General features: G+C 40.7%; 3 protein-coding genes across 11 annotated transcripts; 2 read left to right on the forward strand and 1 right to left on the reverse strand.

The window, feature by feature from the left end:
• Positions 1–9734, forward strand: hgs (hepatocyte growth factor-regulated tyrosine kinase substrate). 9 transcript variants are annotated; one of them, XM_086175682.1, is made up of 20 exons: positions 1–142; positions 1621–1705; positions 1859–1934; positions 2572–2664; positions 3264–3387; positions 3855–3907; positions 4012–4080; positions 4213–4337; positions 5069–5180; positions 5296–5412; positions 5500–5595; positions 5714–5752; positions 5834–5998; positions 6088–6301; positions 6617–6789; positions 6876–7016; positions 7116–7299; positions 7903–8039; positions 8137–8319; positions 8427–9734. In XM_086175682.1, the coding sequence occupies exons 1-20, from the start codon at positions 106–108 to the stop codon at positions 8532–8534; spliced, it is 2331 nt and encodes a 776-aa protein (XP_086031808.1). In that variant the 5' UTR covers positions 1–105; the 3' UTR covers positions 8535–9734. The 9 variants fall into 9 exon arrangements, with proteins under 9 accessions (XP_086031808.1, XP_086031809.1, XP_086031811.1 ...); XM_086175683.1 differs by having other exon boundaries at positions 6091–6301; XM_086175685.1 differs by having other exon boundaries at positions 5314–5412.
• An 84-nt stretch (positions 9735–9818) lies between these two features.
• LOC147217235 (methyltransferase-like 26 B) lies at positions 9819–12654 on the reverse strand. Its single transcript, XM_086175691.1, has 7 exons — positions 12582–12654; positions 12288–12490; positions 11161–11323; positions 10991–11050; positions 10856–10923; positions 10075–10153; positions 9819–10002 (listed from the first exon to the last, which is right to left on the reverse strand). The coding sequence occupies exons 1-7, from the start codon at positions 12609–12611 to the stop codon at positions 9955–9957; spliced, it is 651 nt and encodes a 216-aa protein (XP_086031817.1). The 5' UTR covers positions 12612–12654; the 3' UTR covers positions 9819–9954.
• A 983-nt stretch (positions 12655–13637) lies between these two features.
• On the forward strand, positions 13638–19213 carry mrpl12 (mitochondrial ribosomal protein L12). Its single transcript, XM_086175748.1, has 5 exons — positions 13638–13839; positions 15088–15286; positions 15384–15458; positions 15711–15848; positions 16795–19213. The coding sequence occupies exons 1-5, from the start codon at positions 13781–13783 to the stop codon at positions 16909–16911; spliced, it is 588 nt and encodes a 195-aa protein (XP_086031874.1). The 5' UTR covers positions 13638–13780; the 3' UTR covers positions 16912–19213.
• The last annotated feature ends 6124 nt before the right edge of the window (positions 19214–25337 follow it).

Genomic DNA, 25337 nt, shown 5'->3' on the forward strand with positions numbered 1-25337 from the left:
GGTGGCTAACGGCGAGCTAGCAGAACAACCTCAGCGGTGAAATAACAGGAGACGTCGAGGAAAAACCACACGTCTTGACAGCTATTTTAAGGCTTCGATTCTAACATGGGAAAAGGAGGCGGTACATTTGAGAGGCTTCTGGGTAAGTTCTTCAAATGTTCGTCATGTTTATAGTTTACTCTATGTCAAAGTGCGATGTTTTCCAGCGTATTGTTTTGGAAGACGCTGAGGGCTGTGGCTCCGGTTCCCAGGCCAGCTAATTTTAGCCTGCTAACAAATTCACCGCTATTGTTCGAAGGCCCATATTGCTCACATATTTTGCCAAACCGTTTAAACAGCGACTAAAATTCTAAAATAAAAAGTCCCACTCGTTATTTTCCTGAATCATTCATACGAACGCACGTTGCCGGATTTTAAAAATCACCTCCCGTAGCTGTAGGTTGAGATTGCTGTCGAACAACTATTGATTTCAAATAGGTTAATGTCAAGTTCGTTCAATAACACTTATCGTCGAATCCTATTTGATTATTTCAAGTTCAAGCACATCTCCAAACGATACCATCACTGCGAAGGAGATTTGTAATCATGCCTTCGTTATGTCAGATCACCAGGCACTGACATTCAGTGTGAAATAGTCAGAGGTTGATGGTTGTTTTTTTTTTTTTTTTTTTCCATATTTATTGATTTACGATTGCTTAAGTATCTCCCCTAATTCAACCGCACATTCGGATTGGCCTTGTCTGGCACTAACCTTACAAAAACATTTTTATTAGCTGATCACAGTAAAATGGATCACAGTGGAGGAATATGAATACTGGGCAGGCGGTAATCTTCGCCTAATATCTCCCGATTGTCTCTTTGTATGGTTGGCCAAATTCATCTCTTACTGGCCTCCTTTTCAATGTCATTTGCTACCAACTATTTCTTCCATTTCATTGCAGACTGTTTCTGTGCAGGGGTATTGCCAGGTTTTCTGTGAGATAACGATGATATATCAGCCTGTTTAATGCACATGAAACCCTCTTCATACTGGGGCCTCACAACATTGAAAAAAAGGAAAGATGTTACAAATGGTCAAACACGTAGACAAGATATTTATTCATTTCTTCCAACCAAATGCAAAGTCGTTGACCTAAATGATCTTCTCGTGGTCGATTGTTTTAGAAATGCAGTCTTGGTCTTTTCCTTTCAACTGTTCCCTTCTGGGATCGCCACAAGGAATCATCTGCCTCCATCTAAACTAATCTACTGCATCCTCTTCCCTCACACCAACTCAGCTGTTTTTTTCTATCCGAAGGATAAAGACTTATAGTTATTTGAGTTATAAGTTGTTGATATAAGCTACTTCTGCTTTGTAGAGAAATCTCAATCTGCAAATAATTGGATACTTTGTCCAGGTAGCACAAGTATTTAACTGTACTTTTAAGAATTTTGTCATTTATGCTTCAATTGCAGTGTAAACATGTAGCTGACTTTCTGACAGATGTAGGCCTGACATGTATTATAATCTATCCCCCATGCAGGCCTACAAGTAGTAGGCCTGACTTTCTACCTGAGAAAGTCAAGTAGCCTTGATATGGTCGGAGTTGTTTAAGTTTTAACTATACGTATTCATTTCAGATAAAGCCACAAGTCAGCTGTTGCTGGAGACAGACTGGGAATCTATTCTACAAATCTGTGATCTCATCCGACAAGGAGACACACAGTGAGGGATTCTGCTGTATTTGCTTTATATTCACCACCCCTGTGACCTATTTTTTGAAAATATATATCATTATATATATATAAATAACAAATATTTGTGTTCTTATTCATTTACCAGTCTGACAGACTGTTAAGCATTATTTTTCGTTCACAGGGCTAAGTATGCAATTGGGGCCATCAAAAAGAAGCTGAATGACAAAAATCCACATGTAGCCCTTTATGCACTTGAGGTAAGATGTGTGTATACTGGAAGGGTGTAAGCAACGTTTGCTTAGGTCTCAGCTGGTGATAAATGAACCATTACTATTTGGGAAGCACCGGTTTATCAGGTTGTTATCATCATCTAGCTGTTTACAGATTAGGAGTTGTGTCATGAGAGTTGCTAAGCCATCTCCCATTTATCCTGTAATGGACAGATATAACCTCCAGCAGTGGGGTCAAATATTAGCATCCTTGCCAGACACACGCTAACAACAGCATGGAAGTTCTCGAGTGTTAATCAAAAGGATACTATGTTCATATTTCCAAAATAACAAAAGTATTCAGACCAACAGAAATGCCAAAACTCTGGCCTTAACTGGCATTGAATTCAGATGTAGCTAATCATTTTCAGTTGGATACCATTAGTGGAGCAATTTATTTTGAATTTATTACTGTGAAGGTTGAGAAAAATAAGGCCCCTCTCAACTTTTTTATCATGGAAAATTGAATAAAATGCTCATTTTTTTTCAGTTTTGTTTCATAGAACACATCAGAATCATGAATTGTAGCTTTGCTAGTGTATTCTTTTTTTACAAGTCTCTCTTTAAGAAGACTACAAAGTTATGTGCATTCCAAGAAAAACAATAATGCTGCCCCATTCTTTAGGTCCTGGAGTCTGTCGTGAAAAACTGTGGCCAGACAGTTCATGATGAGGTGGCAAGTAAACAAACGATGGAGGAACTTAAGGATCTACTCAAGGTGACCTTTCATTCTGCTGTATTGTTATTACTCTGAGGTCGCACCATTGTAGCAAGTTCCCATAAAGCAGTTCTTTAAAATCCTCAAAATATTTTACCTCATGAAGATAGTGTTTGCCAGACCAAATGGAAAAGATTAGCTGCAGATTTTATATTATTACCCTCCATCTTATCTAAATACATTTCAAGCATCCTGTTTTTAAACTCAAATGTAACATTACCAGGTGAGTTTAATGTAAAGGTTAATTTCATCACCTTTCCCCACAGACATAATTGTCTCTGTATCAGTGTGAACTTGAAATATCTGGATCCTTGTTACATCTAGTTGTATGGGCTCTTGCAGCGCCCTGATGATGTAGACTTCCTGATGATGGTATTGTCTTGTGATGAGTTTTTTTTTCAAAGCTGGGGACTTTCCATCTAGTGTCCTGTCCTGTCATCAGCCACATTGTTATTAAATAATATGTTTATACTGTTTACATTGTCCACTTCCTGTTCAGCGGAGGGCGCTTAGAGAGTAGAATTTACGCCCGTATCTACAAGATGAACGCTTTTTGGTTTAGAAGCACGTTTTCGTCATTTGTTTTTCTTTACAACTAGAAACAGACGGAGCCAAATGTCAGAAACAAGATCCTTTACCTGATTCAGGCCTGGGCCCATGCCTTCCGAAATGAGCCAAAATATAAGGTGGTTCAAGACACTTACCAAATCATGAAAGTGGAAGGTAAGTGTACATATTTGCATGTGCTATTACATTACTGTTTTGTTGTTCTCACTACTTTTTTACCTACTTTAAACACTAAATTCTGAACTAATTACCATGATGAAATAACTGCCAAATACTATGAAGTAGGGCTGCAAACAATAATGACACTGTGTTGAATTGGTGATTTGAGGCAATATTGCATTGAAATATGGACACGTTTTTCAAACACCAGATTCATTTTTAGAACAATAGTATGTTTTCAGTCCACTAGATGGTGCTGTTGATTTCTCTGACTGATCAAAACAACTGTCTCAAACATGTTTCTGTAGGGACACTATTTGTAGTTAAAATGAATATGTCGGTATTTTACCTTGGCTAAAGGATTGCGATATTTCTTGCAGGGCCTCTCGCGATTCCCGCTCCTGTAGTTTCTCAGCAGCATAGTATTTAGTTTGTTAAATAATTGTTTTCTTTGTATATTTCAGGCCATGTGTTCCCTGAGTTTAAGGAGAGTGATGCCATGTTTGCCGCTGAGAGGGTGAGATATTTTCTTTTCCTTACTCTAGTAAAGTTTTGATAATAAAAAAAAAAGAAAAACTCAGTGCATTTATATCAGTCATAACAGATTGTGTTTTTGTTCAGGCGCCTGACTGGGTTGATGCTGAAGAATGTCACCGGTGCAGAGTTCAGTTTGGAGTTATGACAAGAAAGGTGGGCTGGGCTTTGTTGAAAGTAGGACAGTTGTAAATGTAATAGTCTGCCTCCATGAGTTGCACCAGTGCTTGTTAATGTCGATTCATTTTTGTGGCAGTTGACCTCCATTTGTGCTACTTATTTTTCCAGCATCACTGTCGAGCTTGTGGCCAGATTTTTTGTGGCAAGTGTTCATCTAAATACTCCACCATTCCGAAGTTTGGCATAGAGAAGGAAGTACGAGTGTGTGAGCCCTGCTTTGAGCTGCTTAACAAGTGAGTCCTTGGGCCTGATGACAGTACCGTCAATAAGTATGTTAAATGGTGCTTTAGGTGCTGCGACCCGGGTTGTGTCCAGCAATGTAGATAACTACCTGTTTAGTGTATATTATTGCAGTTGCACACTTCAGCTCCTTGCTCAATTTCTCTTCAATGTTTGATAAATGTCGGCACCTACACCTACTCACACATTTATTGCTCACTGTATTTCATATTCCATTCTAGAATCTCTTGGGTCCTGTTACTTGGGGCCATCGTCCAGAGATGTTATTTTTCTTTCACCGACACAAGCAACTGCAAATGCTTTCAAATGACTCCGGATTTTATGGTGTTTTGTTAAAAATAGCTCTCATGAAACCAAATTTCAAGTTGCCATATTCTGAACAGTGTGACTCAGAAATGGGATGCATTTCATTGTGGCACGTTTCCCCCAAAGCCTGAATGATTCTAAAGTGGTGCATTTAAATCTAAACTTATCCATATCTTGTCCCATCTCATCTCCCTAAAATGCCTGCCAGACTGTCTGTGTATTTCTTCCAGGCTGTTTACCGCTTTGCCTTATTTATCCTCTTGTTTCTAGATTCTGTCTTGATGTTGTTGTCATCTTAAACATTCAGTATGCCAATCATTTGTTCTGTCTTTACAGAAATCTTGATGAGTCATGCTGCACGATTTTCTCCACTGATTTACAAAGTTGTTTGTCCTCCCTAATCCCTTCTCCTCACCAGCCACCCCTCCCTCTCTCCTCCACTCAGGAAAACTGAAGGGAAAGCCCAGACCACAGGCTCTGCTGAACTGCCACCTGAGTACCTGACTAGTCCTCTGTCCCAGCAGTCCCAAGTAATGATTTTAGATACCAAAGGTTGAGAAAAGACATGGTTTAGGTCATGGTGATGTGGGTGACTATTTCACCTGCACAATAACAATATGTACATTATGATGCCACTCTAAAAAGGCTCTGCTCTGTGACCAGATGCCCCCAAAGCGAGATGAAGCCGCACTACAGGAGGAAGAAGAACTGCAGCTCGCCATTGCTCTCTCCCAAAGTGAGGCTGAGGAGAAGGAGCGTATGGTGCGTTGAAACAACTGCTGATTTCCTTCATCTGTTTTGTACGGCCTACTTGGGGAGACAGTTACACAGATGTATGTGTTCTTACAGAGGCAGAAGAACTCATATTCTGTGTATCCAAAAGCCGACCCCACCCCAGTGACTTCCTCTGCACCACCAGTTAGCACCCTCTACACTTCTCCTGTGGTAAGACCTGCCATGTTTTCTTTCTCTCAAGCATTTATTATTTTCCCAACAAAGCAGAATTAACAGGATTTAAAGGTTATCGGGAGTGTCATTTGCTGTTGCCACTCCTTCTCTCCAGAATTCCTCTGCTCCATCAGCGGAAGATGTTGACCCTGAGGTATCGAGCCTGCCAACTCTTTCAAATTTCTACATCGTGGCACGTTTATAATACTAATATCAATATGTGACTTTTCATCAGCTGGCCCGCTACCTGAACAGAACGTACTGGGAAAAGAAGCAAGAGGAGGCACGCAAGAGTCCCACCCCGTCCGCCCCAGCCCCTGTACCACTGACTGAGCCCCTTCCTCAGATAAGTCAGTCTGTAGAGAGTCATGTCCCAGTGCAGCCAGTCAACATAGTGGAGGTATGTTAAAAGTTTTCTAAGGTGTAGTTTTAATCCGCCGGAGAGTAAGACAGTGACATGATGTTCTACGTTCCTGTTACCTTCTTTAGCAGCAATACCAGAACGGGGAGTCTGAGGAAAATCATGAGCAGTTCCTCAAGGCTTTGCAAAATGCAGTCACCACCTTCCTCAACCGCATGAAGAGCAACCATATGCGCGGGCGCAGCATCACCAATGACAGCGCTGTACTCTCTCTGTTCCAATCCATCAACAACATGCATCCGCAGCTCCTCGACATCCTCAACCAGCTAGACGAGAAGCGACGTAAGTGTTACATTCTTAATCTTATGAATCGACATTTCACTGACTTGGTTCGGTGCTCTGCGACGCAATTACATTACGTACAGTTCATAGAAACATTGTGAAATATTTTTGAAAACAGAGGTAGAAGACGAGGGGCAGAATGATGCAGTGGTTAGCTTTTTCACCCCATTGCAAGAAGGGTCTTTGTTTGATTCCAGCACTGATTCTAAAACTTCTGTATTTGCAAACAAGGAAAATGTAGAATTTCTTGGTTCAAGAGTTTGTGTATTCATTTTTCACCCTCAGCCTAACATGTTGAATGATTGTCATTGGCAGTGTACTATGAGGGGTTGCAGGACAAACTGGCTCAAGTGCGGGACGCCAGAGCAGCCCTTAATGCTCTTCGGGATGAACATAGAGAGAAACTGCGGCGTGCCGCGGAGGAAGCAGAGCGGCAGAGGCAGATCCAGCTCGCACAAAAACTGGAGATCATGAGACAGAAGAAACAGGTAATAAACAGAGGCTCAGCTGTGTCAGGGTAGATGGTGACCAATCGCAATGCCGTGCTAACCGCATGCTTTTTTTTTCCCCAAAGGAATATCTTGAGATGCAAAGACAGCTAGCCATTCAGCGCCTCCAGGAGCAGGAAAAGGAGAGGCAGATGCGCCTGGAGCAGCAGAAGCACACAATCCAAATGAGAGCCCAAATGCCTGCTTTCTCCCTCCCGTATGCTCAGGTGCTAACAATGTTGACTCCTGCCACATACAGTGCCGACTACACGTTCATGTTTTCTATAGTTCTGACTATAAAAGTGTTGATATATGGTTTCACGCAGATGCAGTCTTTGCCTCCAAACGTCGCAGGAGGGGTTGTTTATCAACCCGGTGCGCCACCAAGTTACCCAGGCACCTTCAGCCCTGCTGGTTCTGTGGAGGGTTCTCCAATGCACAACATCTATCTGAACCAGGCTGGGCAGACTGCACCTCCACAGTACCAGGCCCTGCCTCCTGCTCCCACAGGTGAGACAGTCAATAAGCCTATACCAATCATTACTGACCACTTAAGAGATTTTCCGCCATTTGATACAAATGTTCTCGATGAAAAGATTTTCTGGGAATTTTTTTCTCCCTTTTTTTGCTGAATCACCCGACAAAAATTGGGCTCCAAATTAGAAGAAGGGATATTTACTGGTAGCTGCTCATTGAATATGTGCCCTTAAGATCTCACCCGCAGTTGATGCGGTTACCCTTCCTACCCTTTGTCACAAGATCCCCAGTTTTGACAGCGTGTTTGTCTGTGCGGCAGAAAGTTTCTGTATCAAGGATAGTGATCATGTTCCCAATGCAAGCAAAGCATTTTAGCACGATATTTAAAACAAAAATGTGCAGTTGACAGTCTTTTTCATCATTTTGTAATAAATACCTTGAGGAAAATTGTGAAAATACTTGTAAAAAAAAAAAAATTTTTTTTTTTTTTCAAATGTAAATTTAAACTTTATGTGTGCTTATTTACTGCTGCCAGACAAACGTTTTCGCAATTACACTCCTTATAACCAAAATATAGGTATTTATTTTCATTTAAATGAAGCCCTGTATTTATAACTGATTATTGTCTCTTCCCAGATCCCAATATGGTTAATGCATACATGTATCAGGCGGGAGGAACCAATGGCCAGGCAGCTCCCCCACCTGGTCAAGCACCACCTACAACTAGTCCTCCCTATTCCAACTACCAGCCTACTCCTACACAGGGCTATCAGGTGTGATGGACTTTCCATGTCGCACACTTGAGTTTTTAAATCCCAGAATGTTACACCGTTAAGCTAATGGCTGTAATAATTCCTCTAATCGTTGCAGAATGTGGTGTCTCAGGCCCAGAGTCTACCCCCTATGTCCCAGGCAGCCCCGACCAATGGTATGGGTTACATGGGCTACCAGCCGTACAGCATGCAGAACATGATTTCAGCCTTACCAGGGCAGGACCCCAACATGCCCCCTCAACAACCGTACATGCCTGGCCAGCAGCCCATGTACCAGCAAGTCAGTCTTTTTGCTCCTGCTCGTTAATCATGAAATAATTTGTCCATACGCCACATATAATTCCCTCATTCCTAGTCGTCATTAAACCTGCATCTGTTATTTGATAGGTGGCGACTCCGGGTGGGCAGCAGCAGCAGCAGCCGCAGCCATCCCAGCAGCAGGCCCCCCAAGCAGTGCCTGGCAACGCAGAGGCACAGCTCATTTCCTTTGACTGAAAGGTCATCACGCTGCAGGCTCCACACACTACACCGTCTCTCCCCTCTCTCTGGACTTTGAGGATTCCCTCTGGAAACACGCCTCCTACTTTCCATCTTGCTGTGATGTTGTGGCAATGTGAAATATTGTGATGATGTTGCAGAAATACTCTCCTTGCCTGCCCCTGCCTCTGCCATTCAAGTCTAGGGAGTTAGGGGAAGGTGATGTTGCATGAGAGGGCAACATAACCCTGAACTTTTCACTCTTACCTGTCTCTTTCCAGCTGATATGTATGTAGTATTTCCTTATTCAACAATTAACGGAAGATCAGAACTAGTAAGTGGTATTAAAGTTGCAAATGAACAAGAATATATGATAATTGATGAAAAAAAGACAAGACTAAACCATCCTTTGTCTCATATTTTTTAAGCAAGATAGGCATGTAACATTTTTTTAATTATCTGGAATGGAAATACTGCAACGTGTTGTAACACTCCGCAGTGACTGAGAGACTTCTGTGTGTGACGTTGAAGAGAATGTGGTCGAGTGAGAACCATGAACGAAAGCACAGTCGAACGCCTGAAATAAATAGTACTAATTCACATCTCTGTCAGACTCACAGCTCAACATTCCAGTCGTAATTCTCGGATCCGTTGTCCCCCCCATCATTTTTGCAGATAAACACAAACTTGGGTAATTTTGTTTGGGTATTTATTTGTTCATTTTAAGCATCATGTTTGAAATAATAAACATGGCGGGTATTGTGTGTTTTGGCGGAACTGTCCAAAAATTAGTTAGATGGTCCTTTCATCTTTAAGAAATAACCTAGAGCTTTCTGTACGTTATACAACTATGAATACGAAAATAAAAAATTCAGGCCTTTAAAAAACACAGTTTCCCTTGTTGCAAATGGACTTGTGTTCATCACAAGATAAAATGCAAAAGAACTTTTAACTATAACAGCAAATTGCCTCCAACAATGAAGAAGTCAGTCTTGCCTTTAATATGTTTGCGACTTTTAACCGACGCAGTGAGAACAGGCGGGACCGCTCCTGGGGAAAAAGTGAAAAGCTTGCAGAATGAACACTGTGCCGCATGTATCACGCAGTCAATCAGTGATTTTTGTAACTTTATTTTCCATCTGTGACCTTCCATCATTCTGATCTGTTAAAAGTAATTTTAAATTTATATTTAATAAAAATCTGGTTCTTACTGTCCAATTGTTTCTCTTCTTTGGGAATGTTGGCCATCAGACAGACAGATTATGGTGGAATAAACAATTTATTTCTTTCAAATACATAACAGTCACCACATGGCAAACGTACAGGATGTGAAAGCAATTATATTTTCTACACAAATCCATTATACTGCAATTCTGATTCTATAAGGACTGTGGCAATAAATTTTTGATTTTAAAGTTTACAGTGTCAAGAAAACTAATCACAGTTTTCTGAAGATAAGGCATTTGTAATATTCTTCCATCTCAATCTGTAGGAACAATGAAAAAGATGGACGTTAGAATGTCATGGGTATCAATTAGAAGCTACAGGTAGAACTCACCATCCTCTCTAAGCGCATCCCGTTCCCATAGGCCAGCTGTCTGAGCACGTCGATGTCCGGGAGGCCCCATTCTGGATTCCTGTGTAACAACATCACATTCTGCCAGCGTGTAAGCTCATGTTATGCCAGGGGTGAGCAATTATTTTGGCTGGCGGGCCACATTTGTGTTTTAATTTTTATGCATGGGCCAACTAGGTAGCATGTAAATTGAACAAAATGAAAAATTTAATTGAAATATTTACATTTTTTGGCATTGTATTATGCGTATTATTATGGTGCAGTGACCCTCCCATAAAAAGAATATTCAAACTTTGTAAGAGCAGATTTATCTGAAAGGGAATAAAAGAATAAATAAAGGAAAGTCCCACAGCGGTAGACGAATCCTTATGTTAAGCATTCAAGATATATCTATCTACCTTGGAGAGTGCAAAATTGTTTTAAGTAAAATACTCCTTCAACCAATTAGTGTGACAGCGACTCAAGGAAAAAGAACAGTTCACCCAAAATTAATAAAATGAATAGGTTCTCTTCTCATCCACATGCAGAGAGAACGCTAGGTGTACTTTTAAAATCTACAAAATACTTCTGGAATTTATTGCAAATAGCATTAATACATGACGACTGATATTTCTGTGAAAATGCTGACTGAATTTTAAAATTGTTGAGAACTCTGTGTAATTATCTGATAAAAACTTCAGAGAAATTCAATGGATCCAGAGACGAGAAAAAGTGGGCAGCCATTTATGAGCTCCATTGTATGTCAATTTTATTTCCTACTTGCATTTTTCGAAGCTCTTCGTCCAGAAGTTCGTTGCAGGGTGGCGTAATGGTACCATTTATGGCATACACCTGAAAAACATCCCAGATTACCTGATGTTTTGAATCCATAAAAATAATATATACAGTTTATGCGTACCCCATATGTCATCAAAAGGCCATTTTGTTTGATCAGCTGACCGGCTCCAGTGAAAACACCCTTTGGAAAATGTTAGGGAGCAACATATAATGATATATGATAATATGTAATACACATCATTAAGTACGAGCTTGATAAATCATCTGAATATTTCAGTCGAGCCAGCCTACCTGAGCAGTTTTAAAAGAGCTATACTGCAGTAAGTTAATGACAACAATGAGGTCACAGGAGTTTTGTGGAAGGCCGGCCCATTTCTCCCACGGCTCACCGGCATCCAGGTGGACTGGTGGCAGCACTGTCTTCACATTGGTTGCGGCAATGTATGCCTTAATGCTGCAAAGTAAATCATGTACCGGTAAATCAAATTTAACTAAATGTCATGTAAAATAAATGTAGCTGCGTGTCCCTTTGACCAGCCGTGTTGCCAGGTTTCCTGCTAGTTAAAAGTGAGGTAAAGATAAAGTGACATTTTTAAAAGTGGTTGGGACACACCTGCTTACAGACCTTCAGTGTGTACTGCTTCAAAAAGGCACCATCTGCAAAAGACTTTGCAGTTCGCTTGTTTTCTTCAGTCACAATAAAGCTAGCTTTGACTGCTGCAGTTTTTTTGGATGCTGCTTTCGTGAACACGTTCTGTTGTCATCATAGTTTGGCTTTTAATTCTTGGACAATTTGTTTTTCTGGAACTTTGGCATACTCAGCTCCATGTTTGGTGTCAAAATGCAGACGTAGATGGTACTCTTTGACAACCGGCACTGCCTCATAACACAAAAGATATACAGTTTTTTTTTTCTCCTTGAAGCACAAACATGTATTCGCCTTCCCATCTCTTTTGAAACAACTTTCCACCTGCGTCAACTTTTCTCTTCCTGGAAGTTTAGGGATCATTTGTATTTCTCAATTTCACTTGTTGAAAATTGCATTGACGTAGATACACTGCAGGTCACTTGGCGGCATGAATTGTGGGAAATGTAGTTTATGGTCAATGCATGCATTTGACTTCTTTATCTTAAAACAATCAGACCTTTTAAGGCGTTCTCACGGGCCACATAAAATGACATGGCGGGCCACATTTGGCCCGCAGACCTTGAGTTTGACACTTGTTATAAACGGGGAAAAAACACATCCTCTGCCACAAACCATACTATGGGTGTGAAGTAATTTTTTCATGTTTTACATTTCCTTTGCAACTCTTAAGCTTCTTTTCCAGCCGACAAGAGAAACTTGGTGACTAACAGGGTCCCTCAAATGAGTCGAGCCTCAAACGTGCAAAGTCCTCGTAATAATCTTTCCATACCTCTCCCGAGACTCTTCCTGGATGTCTGATGGTTGCCAGGTGACAAAGGGCATCGTCTGGGCAAAGCGTATGACATGCTGCCCGGTCCCAGAGCCCAGTTCCAAGGCAAACAACTGCTTGTGGGACTTTTCCTCAAGCACGTCTTCAAGCACTGAGCACAGCGCCTTCCAGTTTCTCTCTGCCAGGGGAGACAGCAGCATGGTCTGGAGGACAGAAGCAGAAAATCACACCATGTACTTGCCATGTACTTTTTCAGCTCATGAAATCATGTTTCTCTCTCAGATGCTCCATCACCTCTACTTGACAGTGCTGGTTGACAGTCATGGAGATGGCATATTTGATGCTGGTCGGCTGTGGCAGATGACCGCAACAGCAGATGGGTGCAGAGATTACCTGGCTAAGAGGATTCCCTTGTGCTTGTCCCCAGTGTTCAATGCTGGTACAAGAAGACGGACACAAAATAAGTAGACAAATGCAGTTTGTATGTGGAGATATTATTCTTTATTTTGTGTGAGCCATGAATACAGAACACACAGGGAAGAAATAATGGTTGAATACTGGGTTTCATTCAAACATGAGAATCGTTTATTTAAACATTATCATTCTTTTTTGTGAATAATCCTACAATTGACTAGAAAGCAATCATTCTTTGGAATTGGACTTCATTCTCCAATTAATTCTGCTCTATGATTTCATTTAACAGCACCTAAGAGTTTTTGCATAGTTTCTTCTGATGGAAGTAGTAGCTCATTGTCGTGGGGAAGGAATTCCAATTACGAATTATAAATATAATTCTAAAATATACAGATAATTTTATTAAGGCTTTAGTAGTAAAGCTTTTAATTTAGACAAAATAGCAAGAACAAAACAAAACACCATAGAACACATGGGCCGGCCAATAAAAACAACACCATAGAACACATGGCCAGCCAATTAAAAAACAACAACACCATAGAACACATGGCCAGCCAATTAAAAAACAACATAGAACACATGGGCCAGCCAATGGCAAATTAGGCTTTTGGACTATAAAGATACCAAATGACTTTCCGCTATCTTTTATTTTTGTATTTGACTTGTACATCTTTTTATTGTTATCACCAACATCATTGTCATGTCAATTTATTGGTTGAAATAGAATATGAATTTAAATAATATTGATAATAATTTCAAATACCCAATATTTTTTAAAATTTTAGAAAAGGAACAGACATACTGTATTAGCATTTCTGCTTAAATGACTTGAAATAGTCTTATTTATTATCACTATTCTGCATTTAAAACCTTTGGCCTCCGGTCAAAAGGGTTTCTTGTCCCTCACGTACAGCCGTAGATTCTCCAACAGTTCACGCAATGCATGGCGGGTAGGTCAGAGCCGCTGAGGACGCCATGTGCTTCTGAGACAGGGCTTTCGGAGGAAACCTGTCCCTGACTAGTTTTGGGGTTCTCTTTGAGGGTTTTCTCCGGGATAATCATCTCCAGTAAACGCCATCATGTACTGCACCGGACGCTGCCTGCGGACCGCGCTGCGGGCCGCCGCGAGCATCCACCGGTACGTAACCGCGGTTACCGGTCATGTAACACCGGAGCGGCGGTAACGCCGGAGCGTCCGGCGGATCCTTCAAGGGCGGACAGTCGGAGGGTTAACGTTGACTGGTTTTCCTGTTACACTCACTATTTTATTATTTTCCTCTATTAACCATAAATGCATATTAGTTTTGCAGTCCCTAGGAGGTTCATGGATACTTGCTGCAACGTAGATGCTAGCTGATGCTAACATAGCAGCGTTACATAGTGTTCTTTTTTTTTTGTTTTAAGATAATTTAATGTGCTGAACGTTAAAAGTTGTTTTTCCTGTCAGTCTGTCCTCTTTAGTCTCGTTTATTAAAATAGGAGTCGTTCGGCGTTTTTCCGGCATCATCCTGTTATGTATCCGGAGTCCAAGGTCACTTTCGTGAAACTGGGAATCTGCCAAGTTCCCCCTGACAGCGCAGCTTCGCTGCCTCACCTTGTTCACATATTTCCTTGTTAATATATTTTAAAATGTGGTTTAAGATGCAGGACATCCCGGTGCAGCGTTCACCCACCCTGGGACTGTCAGCTTGGAGAACGACTGATTGTTGGGCAGCCCAACAGTCCCTCAAAATGTTGCACATTTTGCACAACTTGCAATTGTTTTGCAGTCAAATTCATTGTTATAACGAACCACTGGGGCACCTTTATAAAGTCTTAATACATTTTCAGAGCGTTGCAGTGCTGTTGCCAATCACACTGCCCAAATGTCACCTAAATGTAGAAGCAATGTCCTCTAAACCGCTATCATGACTTCCTCAAGGGATTGAAGGTTTTTGTAGAATGAATGAGATGTTATAAATGTACCAACCCATCATTTAAGTGTTACATTTTATAACTACACATGTAAGCCTTTGCTCTGCTACACGCTCCACAAGTATAACTGATGATTTACTTTTAAGGTTACCAGCATGGTGAAATAGACTAATAACACTGTGTGTGTTATACATTTAGTAGAAAGCATGATGATGAAGGTAGTTGATTCAATATTCAAGATGTATTGAATTCAGATAGAATCGTTAAATGAACATAAGTAATACATTAGATTCCCAGGTATTCAATGGGAGGGAATCAAAGTGATGTGTCAAGTGGTCTCTAAATCTGTCTTTTCACTGGTTTGCCACATCCTCCATGCCCTGACGTTTACTGCCAGAGAATGCCCTTTAGATCTATAATAAAGTGACCCAATTGCATTCAGTCATTCCACGAATCTATTTCCTTTTCCCAGGCAACAGCTTCAGCAGCGGACGCCGGCCCCGTGTGCGCTCAGACTCCTCCGGACCAGCAGCGCCGCTCTGTCGGATGCCATCGCCACACCTCCGTTCGACGGAGCACCAAAACAATATTCTCCAAAAATCCAACAGCTGGTAAATGACATAGCCAGCCTCACCCTGTTAGAGGTGTCCGACCTCAACGAGCTGCTGAAGGTACGTGTCACTTTAAGCCAGACGAGGATAAGTTGGCGGGATGCAGGTCGCCCGTGTCACGCTGACCAAACCTGTTGTTTTTTTTGTATTTTCTCAGAAAACTCTGAACATCCAGGATGTTGGGATGATGCCAATGGGGGCAATGGCCACAGCAGCTATGCCTGGGCCTCAGGTGGAAAATCTACACTTTTAAGTCTCTTGCTATCCTAATCTCAATGCACTTTCTTTGAATTTTGAAAAATTCAGAATTAGATCTTAATGGATGCCGTAGCTCTGGAGCCAGAATGTAACAGTCAAGTGTTGATTCCACATTGACCTCGGAATACAACTACAATAGTACAGTAGGATCTAAAGCTTGTTGTGGGTCCAAATAAAATTATCATGTGCTTTTTTTTCTTTTTCTTTTTCTTCCACCTGAAACCAGGCCACAGAAGAAGTAGAGGCACCGGTCCGGAAAGAGAAGACCCACTTCACAGTAAAACTGACAGAGTTAAATGCATCTGAAAAAGTGAAACTTATTAAAGAAGTGAAGAATTGCATCCAAGGCTTGAATCTGGTGCAGGTACGTCTCCCCGTCCTCGTGTTGTTCGCTGTCAGTTATGACCTTTGATTCCACCTGCTGGTGCAGCACCTCGAACAGATAATAGTATTTGTCCCACTGCTGAGGTGGACGGTTGATGTTCATGGTGCTCTTGAGTTCCCTCATTGCACCATTTATGTGAACTTCTTGCATATCTACATCCAAAACCCGACATTGTGACGCTTCATGCAGCAACCAGTCACCACACAGGAAGTGATCCATGTGACAATAGTATTATTCATTCGAATTTCAGTTCCATATATTTGAATGAGCAAGCGCTACTTTGTGAATGTTGCTCCATAGAAAGTAGGTTAGTGTTATAAGTATGGGATAAGATACCATTGACTTTATTGATCCCACGCTGGGGGAATTCAACCCCCACAGTAGCATGGAAGAATATGTAGCAAATGGGTACCAGAAAAACAAAACAGAGATTATGATCAGTATATAGTCTAGTGGATTTTTTAAAAATTTTTTTTTAAAAACAGGTGCCTTGCAAAATGCATAGGAAAACAGGTGCTTTCCTTAGGAAATTATTTTGGAAATGACAAGTGGGAAATTTGCCTTGGAGATAAATGTATAGCGGTAATGTATAATACAGATATAAATATTGGATGGATTGGGGCGATGAAAGTTTGGGAGAAGAGGTAGATGGGCAGAGGAAAAGGTACTAAAAGAGATTTTAAGGAGATGCTTGTGAGCAGTGACTACACTGTGCAGTAATTCAAATAAATGCTCATAATGCTATAAGTAAATGTTCATGCTCTAATGCACTAAAAATCAAGCGAACTATTAGGTCTCTTGAAAAACTAATTTTGCTTTTCCGCTAGTTTTGACACTGACTCGGGATACTATACACTACAACTGGATCTCTTGACAATTGTTTTATTCCCTTTCCCCTTTCTATTTTTGTTTTAACCCGCTACAGGCTAAAAAGCTAGTGGAGTCTCTTCCCCAGGAGATCCGAGCCAACGTTTCCAAAGAAGAGGCAGAAAAACTGAAAGCCGCCTTGGAGGCAGCAGGCGGCACTGTTGTTTTAGAGTAGCTCTTCGTCGATGCCTGCCCGCCATGCACTTCGTCCACCATCCGATGTTTTCAATTTTTCGATTTTTTTTTTTTTCTTTTTACACGTGACAAAGAAGGTGGGCGCGCAGGAGAGATGGATCCAGAGGAATGCCTTCTAACATGGATACTGTGTCTAACAGCACCAGGTGGGGTGGTGCAAGTCAGACTGAACTTTCCAGCCACAAAGAGCCTCCCCGCTACGGTTTGCCAGCTCATTCTTCTGTTCATGTTTCTGATACTTTCATAGAAAGTGAGCTACAGTGGTGCAGACCTGGGTCCTGAATGATTCAGTGAGTTGTACTGTATGTGTGTGTGTGTGTGTGTATGTATGTATGTATGTTAAATCTGTCTCTGAACGATTATCATGTTGGAACACGTGAACAGCGCATTTCTGAGTCGGGGAATGGTAGAGCTGAGTCCTGTTAGGTAGAGAACTGTTGATGTGATTAAAAGTTCCAATATCTGTATTTTTCTCATGGATTATTTTATTACTTGCACATATTGACTTTGCAAAGTAATAATTATCAAAAAAAAAAAAAAAAGACAGGAATTGTGATTTGAGCTGCCCGGGAAGGGTCCATGCTGCAGGGCCTGAGAACCCATAAGATCGCAATTCCAGTTGCGTTACTGCTTTTAACCACTAGAGGCCAGAAGGTCTAAACGCTAGATGGAGAGGCGTTTGAAACGCGTGTGTTGGTCAGGAAATGTTATACTAAAGAGCTGAACCCAGAGTTTGGCTGGATTTTCTCAGTCTGGCATTTTTAGCCTCTGCAAGGCTGAGCTGAATAGAATCCCTGTAAAAACGTTTGGTAGGCTCAAGCTGCTGTCTTCCCTTAAATTAGACAGTCATTATACACTTTATAGAGAAATGGAATCGTAAGACAACAATGTCACTGCACAGCACGCATCCAAAGGTATTTTCATATTTTTACTCCATGCACTGGGTTCAAACATGCACATCCACCTTTTGGAGGACGTTCCAGTTTCATCAAGCGTATTGTGTATAATTGCAAAGATTACAAATGGCTCTATTCACTGTAAGCCGCAGCCTGTTCAGGATGTCGTATTGAAGGCGGATCAGTGAAATCCAGTCAATTATTTTATTGACAAGTTTGCAGTTTGGTGCTTTGTTATTGTCGTGCAAGTTGGACTTCAGAGTACAAACAGGAAAATAAGCTGTAAAGTAAAACGCCGGGTGCTATTTGTGTGGATATGAACCTTATACGTCAGGCAACGTACCCATACAAATATACTCTGAATAATGCAGGGCAAATTTTTTACATTTTCTCCCTTTTCAGGCGAAAATGTAATTAAGATGTCAGGAAACATGTAATGCAAGATTATTCACAAAACACAATTTTGTGAGTAAAAAGTCTATTAGTCGATAGTGTAAAGCCCATGTGAACTTCAAAATGTGTGAAATATATATAAACTGTCTCAGAATCTGCCTTACAAGCTGAAAACAAGCAGAGGGATTTTGCATACGGAGTAACTTTTATCGACGATAAGCGTTTACGATTACATGCAGTATGGCTGGTTTCCACCCACTTTCCTGGCACACAGACTAATACTCCATGTTCTTATCTTAAAAATATATAAATCAGCTGTAGTTTCAGAAGAATGTGGCCACTTTGGTGCAGAGCAACACCAGAGGGAAAGAACTTCATTGTAGTTTGAAAAGTCAGCCCCGTTTCCGGTGTGATTTTCAGATCTCTTGGAGGGCTTTTCCCTGGTTAATGTGTTTGACTTGGTTCCAGTGTACAAGGCCACCGGCACACACTTTTCTTGAGTACTGCCAAGGGTGTTTTTCTTTTAAAATATAAGCAATAGCTGAGACAAATGGAAATGGGCCTGTTCAGGAGATAAAATGGCACAAAGGGTCTAACGGAGGGAAGAAAAATGTAAGTCTCCCCACAGACTCAAACCAGAATAAATTGGGATTAAATGCCGAACCAGTGCTTCAAGTGATCTGCGACGAAACATGCAGCCAATTAATATTTCTATTACTTTTTCCCCATCTTGTCAATTTTTAAATTAACACATATTTTTTGACATACAGGCCTGGATGTCCCGCTAAAGTTAAATTTCAAGTGGAAGCTATTAAGTGCTGGTAATGAGGTGAAATAATCAGGTACTTGTGGGATTTGTGATTGTAATCGCTGCCAGAGCAGGATCCAGGAAACAAAATCATTTCAACAGTTAGGGGTTGGGATCGCTGTTTTTTACCAGCAACTTTATGATAAAAATGTTTTTGAAATGTTAATAAAAGGTAATATTTAACCCTCAACGGCGCATAATCTAAGTAAAACATTCAAGGAATTTGTAGTTTTACCATGTTCGGGTCGAAAGCACCGAACCCCTTGCGATCACCGATCCTGCAGAAGGCAGGAACCTTGAGCCGTCCTGGGGAACCTCGCTCCAGCGGCACGCAGATGCGCACCCGTAGAAGCCACCGATATGGCCTTAACTTTCCCAGAAAGAAGCCGTATGTTAAATGCCGGCTTATCGAGGCTCTCGGATCGACATCGCTCAGGGTTCTGGAGGGAATTCAAGCTGGAGGCGTTGCACCCAAAGACCAAAAAATCCCAATATCTGTGTTTTTTTTTGGTTGTTGCTAGAAAAAAGTCCAAAAGGTGTGGCCTACTGTGGTTCCGTGCCAGCGATGCACCATTAAAAGGCAAAAGTACAGAGAAGAAAGAAAAACATCTTTGGCGTGGCGTGTTTTCCAGGGAATCCCACCGCATTTCACCACGGCGGAACAAAACAGCACACCGCACACATTATAAAGGCTTGGCTGCGGAAAAGGAGGGTGAAGTTTCTGGACTTTGCCGCCCGCTGAACCTTCCCAACACCAACCTTGGCAACTGAAAGTGAGCGTTACATTTTTGGACATGAAAAATGTGACGTACAGAACACGTGCAGTTTCACAGCTGCAGACTCTTTGGGGCGAAACATGACAAAATGAAACCTTCACGCCGGGAATGAACGAACAGATGCAAAGGTAATAAAGTTCAACATTAATTGGTCCTATAATTTGCAGTCTAATCGACATCTGTATGTTTTTTCCCGGGATTGGAGAAGAGATCCAGGCTGGCGCAGGGTGGGCGGCTGGGTTTTAACAGTGCCACAAAGATAGACACACAACTCTCATTCACACCAAATGGAAATCAGAGACATTTTTGAAGTATTTTTCACAAATTTGCATTTTCTATACCGCCCCAATCTTTTCTCCGACGGTTTTGTATGCTGATGAGGAAGTTCCCTGGAACTGAGGAGAGGTCCCCCCCGGCATGCATTAGATGTACCGGCTTAAGTCGCCCGTGGAGATCAGCAAGAAAACATTGCAAATTAATTGGCAAAAATTGCACGTTCCATTGTGAGCGTGCAATAACTTTAGAATAGAGCACAAGTAGCTTTTTGGATTACACTTTTAATGCCCGTCTCTCACAGACATTCACTCCAGTGACACATAATTCTCTATTCTCCAACTCCCAGACATGCCATTTCCAAATGTCATTTGACCAAGACCGCCTGCGAAAAACCCCAGCGGTCGACAAAGATCACAGGGACCGCGTTTGGAAATCCCTTATGAAAGGCACCTTTAATTCTTCGACTGTTCTGGAACACGTATCCCCGAGATGTCGTTTCAATGCAATTTGTCAGAAACCGCGGGTTACAACGGAGGAGGGAATGAAGAAAGCCCGAGGGCGGGGGTGTGTGTTTGTGTGTGAGGAGGTGACACGAGGTGAACAATCCAGTTTCTGCCGTTGTTGACGTGGGGTCTAAATCCTGCTCATTGGAAATTGTCTGGTGAAAGTGGCGCTGAGAGGGAAGTCCTGCTGTTTTTGTGATAATGTCGCCTGTCGTCCTTTTGGTGTCGCGGCACCGTGTGAATTCGAATTAATTGTTGTTTTTGTGGAGGTTAAACAAACTTTTGAAAGAGTCCAGGGAACAACAACGGGACCACCTGATACTTTGCCATCTCATTCTTAGTTTATAATTTGATTTTTTTGTAACGTAACTTTATAATCCAAGTGTATGATCCGTGTTCTGGCTAAAGCCACGTGACGTGTCGCTGAGAAGAACGCTGGAACCCACAAGCATCAACTGAAGATTCTGGTTAACATCACTTTGGTGACTGCAGTCTTTTTTTTCCCAAAGAAACAAAGTTTTATCTTGAGCGCTCGTGTTATATTTATTGTATAAAAGCAGAGCGCGTTCCTCAAATGGACCATTTTTCTGCCCGTGTACAGTTATTTATAGATATACAGGCAATTGTACAAATGAACAGTTTATTTACCGGTGGAGTTTCCCGCTTTTTATTTTTATCTATATTTTCACTTTTATTTTTACCTTTCTATTTTTATTTTTATCTTATTTGATTTATTTTTATTTTACCTTTATTTCATACATTTGTTTTAATTTTTTTATATACAGGACTGTCTCAGAAAATTAGAATATTGTGATAAAGTTCTTTATCTTCTGTAATGCAATTACAAAAACAAAAATGTCATACATTCTGGATTCATTGCAAATCAACTGAAATATTGCGAGCCTTTTATTATTTTAATATTGCAGATTATGGCTTACATCTTAAGAAAACTCAAAAATCCTATCTCAAAATATTAGAATATCATGGAAAGTATTTTTTGTATTTTCGGCCAGCTACAGCCAGGTTAGACTCCAGCTCCCTTGCAGCCCTGACTGCAGGATAAGCGGTATAAATAGCGAATGGATGTTGATTTTGGCCATTAATGTAGAACTGCAACATTACATATTGGTATATTTGTTTATCTGGGGAAAAAAGAGCTCCCCCTGTGGTCTTCATGGTTTGGATGTTAATGTGTGTCTTGTCTCCAGTGCGTTATCCGTGTGTTTTAATGGACACAACCCACAATATCCGCAAGGGAGGTCACACTGACCAGTGAGACGCTCGGGGCGAGTTTTGCTTCCATCACCAATGTCCGTATCTGCACTCACACACAAACTTTATAGTGCTATGACTTTGAGATATTGTTTTTGTCTTTTTTTTTTTAATCAAGGAAAAAAAAAAACTAGAACACGATAAACAAATCCCCATATCCCAGCAGAGCGCTTGATGCTGCTCTGCTGGAAGGTGCTGATGTTGAGAACATGTCTGCAGGCGGCCCAGGATTTGCAAAGGTGAGTTAGAAGTACTTGAAAAGTGCATCTGAGGAGAGGAGGAGTAAAGTGTGGCCCATGAATGTTATATGGTTATTTATTTTCATCAATATTTCACTTCAAATTCTTTCAGTTTTTCACTTTGATGTCTAAAATTGAGATTGATTATACCATTTTTAATAACGAGGAGTTCATTTTCAATAATTGGTTTTTTTTTAATGGAAAAATTAGGCTTCAAGGTTCCGTCCTGGGAAAAAGAAAAGACTCTTTAACTTACTCGTACAAGCAAAAGTTTTGCGGATTAATGAAAATGACTGTTTTACATGGTAGGTACACAAACAAGAAAGCCGTTTATTCCTAACTGTCTTTTTTAAGCTTTGCCAAATGAATTTTATAGTTGAGGTAAGCAACATTAATGCCCACTTCCTGTTAAGACCCGAAATTTCATGAAAAGTGAGCTAAAAAGCTAATTCATAGAAAGAAAGAAAGCACTTAATTTGTCAAATTCACGCCAACACACAGCAAGGCACCTGCTAAATGTGTCCTTTTTTTCAAGGCCTCTTCTGGAAATACAAGATTCATGAAAATTAGACTGACTTTCAGAAAATGTTCATTTCAATCCAAATAAAATATACATTGCTGCTTGTTTTATGTGTACGGATGTCTTGAATGTCAGACTGCTTCTTCCTGCTAAGCCATGTATGTATATATATGTGTGTATTTTTATACAAACATATATGTTTGTATATTCACATTCATTCAATGATTCAAGAGTTTAACTGTCGTTACACAGAGTGCAATTAAATTTAGAGATAGCAGCTCTCAGGTTCAGTGGAATCAAAAACAGACAAAAACAACCTTAAAAAGCATGACACGGCACAACAATATAACAATAACAGCATCACTGGATAGAAGAGATATAAGATAGAAAAAATATAAGACCAAAAAAATAAAAAAAAATAATTAATTTGAATAACATCTGGAAGAATAAATAGTTAATATAAAGAAAGAAAAAAAGTAAAGAAGTTAAAGGTGAAAGTGTTAAAAAGGGTTTATTGCACTGTACTGGATGTGAGGTTCAAGTGTTCAGGGTTGTATAAACATGTAAATCCTGCCAATTATTTTTTTTGCCTTATTTCTGCACTTTGACCCATTGGGTGTACATTTAGCTTTTAATTTAGCTTTTAATTATGTCTATCTGAAATGTAGCTCACAATACGTAGGCTGCATATCGCGTTTTAATTTTTTTCTTTTTGGCTGAAACGTGTTTGAAGGTGTGTGTGTTGGGGCTTGTGTGCATAAACGCATTCGCAAGCAAGAGCTGTGTGTGAGCATGTATTAGACCACCATAGACCATAACAACTCACACTTTATAAAGACAGTAAGAAATTTCTATTCAATTCTATTTGTGGTATTCATATGTATATTGATATGTATAATTCAAGCATTGCTCATAATAATAATAACAATAATAATGATAATAACAACAACAACAACAACAACAATGATAATAACAGTAACAACAACAATAATAATAATAATAATATAAAAACAACAAAAACAACCATAATAATAATAATAATAATCATCATCACAATAATCATAACAATAATCATAATCATAATAATATAACAACTACAATAACAATAATAACAATAATGCATTTTATTCAAAGGTGCCTCTCTTGACACTCAAGGACATGTGCAGTCAGGGTGTTATTTTTGGCTTGTATTATCATTAATTATGTTTCATCATGTGCAAAGCCCATCTCCTGGAGTTGCTGGATTGTCCTTGGCCAGGTATCTTCAAATCATTTTGTTTTTTTAACATCTCCCTCCGTAACCAAAGTTGACGGGCAGCACGATGCTGTCGGGGCGCTGACATTCCCCCGACACCTGCCAAACTCAGACTCATCCGTCAGATATCCGGAAAGCAGATCATGATTTTTCCTGGTGGCAGCTGGTTTGCGCCGCCCCGTATGCGTCGTGCTCGATGATGAAGGACTTGCACGCAGCTGCTGAACCAGCGAAACTTATTCCTTGAAGCTTTTTTTTGCATTCTTATTTACGCATGGAGGAGTCTGGGACGCCGGTGTCATTCAGTCAGCAGAATATTGGCGACTTGTTCAGATGCCCTGGGCAACTTGTGCCATTACGTGGTCTGAGTTATTATCACAGAGACCCCTCCTTCTATATAATGTGAATCACAGATGACCGTTGGTTATCCAGCAGGGAAGAGGTTTCACTGAACGACTTATTTCGGAGACGGCTCGCGTCGGCGGGCACACTCGGATTCACCAAGCTCCTCAGAACAACCCATTCTCAAAACCGTTTGTAATAGCGGGCTGCACCGCTGGACATTTGACTGCCAGAAAACAAATCTGGCCAAGGGAGAGATAAAGCTTAGCTGGTATTTTCAAGGTCACTTACTCCCAGTTGACATTAGTAACAGGTCAAACAGCTCGAGTCCAGTCTCTGCTTCTCTGGGCAAGAGACTTTATGTAACTTGAACGCATCGGTTGGACAGATGAGTTAAACACTCTTTTGTTTTTTAAGGAAAATGGCAGAATCGAGCGTCTCTTCCCAGCGACCGCCGACTAGCATCAGATTTGAAATCGCACGCAGATGTGTCATCTCTCGCCGCAACCGGAAGTTTGCTCTCGTCTTGCCTTTTCGTGCAGACTTGGATTAAATGCTTGCTTACATTTACCGTCATCTGTCGCGGCACCTTCCCTACCCCCCCCCAAACTCCCTCACTTCTGAGTTAGCACGTGTAGCACTGAGCCAGGCCCCGCATTCACGCCACCGTTTCACCGCCTGAATAAAATCAAGACATGCTCAACAACCAATTCAAGAAAGAGGCTGATTGATCAATTTTTAACCATTTTCTGGTCAAATTTTATTTATACAGCGACAAAGCACAGCAGAGTCATCTCATGATCTGGACCTCTCTCTTTTGAATGATTTTCAGCTGGGGTGTCAAGCTCATTTTGGTCCGGGGGCCACAAACGGCCTAATATGATGCCAAGGGGGCCAGACCAGTAAAATCATTACCTAGAAGTAACACAAAGTCCAAAATTTTCCTTTTTTTTTTTTTTTAGTGTAAAGGAGGTAAACAGGTAAATTATAATATATGATCCTCTAAAAAACATTACAAATTAATAGTAAAAAGGAATATTAAAAAGGAATTGATGAAATGAAGCCCTAAAAATATTGTTGAGTTAAAAGAGAAAATCACTGTGGGAAAAATGTCCACTAATGTCCA

The sequence above is a fragment of the Fistularia commersonii genome, chromosome 28 (genome assembly GCF_037954325.1).
Source record: "Fistularia commersonii isolate RoL2024-O1a breed Wild chromosome 28, RoL_Fcom_v1.0, whole genome shotgun sequence".
Lineage (NCBI taxonomy): Eukaryota > Metazoa > Chordata > Actinopteri > Syngnathiformes > Fistulariidae > Fistularia > Fistularia commersonii.

Coding starts and splice junctions, on each gene's coding strand:
- hgs (XM_086175682.1), top strand. CDS start 106: ATGGGAAAAGGAGGCGGTACATTTGAGAGGCTTCTGG. Junction 4,338..5,068: donor TGCTTTGAGCTGCTTAACAA/GTGAGTCCTTGG, acceptor TCTCCTCACCAG/CCACCCCTCCCTCTCTCCTC. Junction 5,596..5,713: donor CCCTCTACACTTCTCCTGTG/GTAAGACCTGCC, acceptor CCTTCTCTCCAG/AATTCCTCTGCTCCATCAGC.
- LOC147217235 (XM_086175691.1), bottom strand. CDS start 12,611: ATGACTGTCAACCAGCACTGTCAAGTAGAG. Junction 12,491..12,581: donor ACCAGCACTGTCAAGTAGAG/GTGATGGAGCAT, acceptor TCTGTCCTCCAG/ACCATGCTGCTGTCTCCCCT. Junction 10,154..10,855: donor GACGAAGAGCTTCGAAAAAT/GCAAGTAGGAAA, acceptor GTTGTTACACAG/GAATCCAGAATGGGGCCTCC.
- mrpl12 (XM_086175748.1), top strand. CDS start 13,781: ATGTACTGCACCGGACGCTGCCTGCGGACCGCGCTGCGGGCCGCCGCG. Junction 15,459..15,710: donor CAGCTATGCCTGGGCCTCAG/GTGGAAAATCTA, acceptor ACCTGAAACCAG/GCCACAGAAGAAGTAGAGGC. Junction 15,849..16,794: donor AAGGCTTGAATCTGGTGCAG/GTACGTCTCCCC, acceptor AACCCGCTACAG/GCTAAAAAGCTAGTGGAGTC.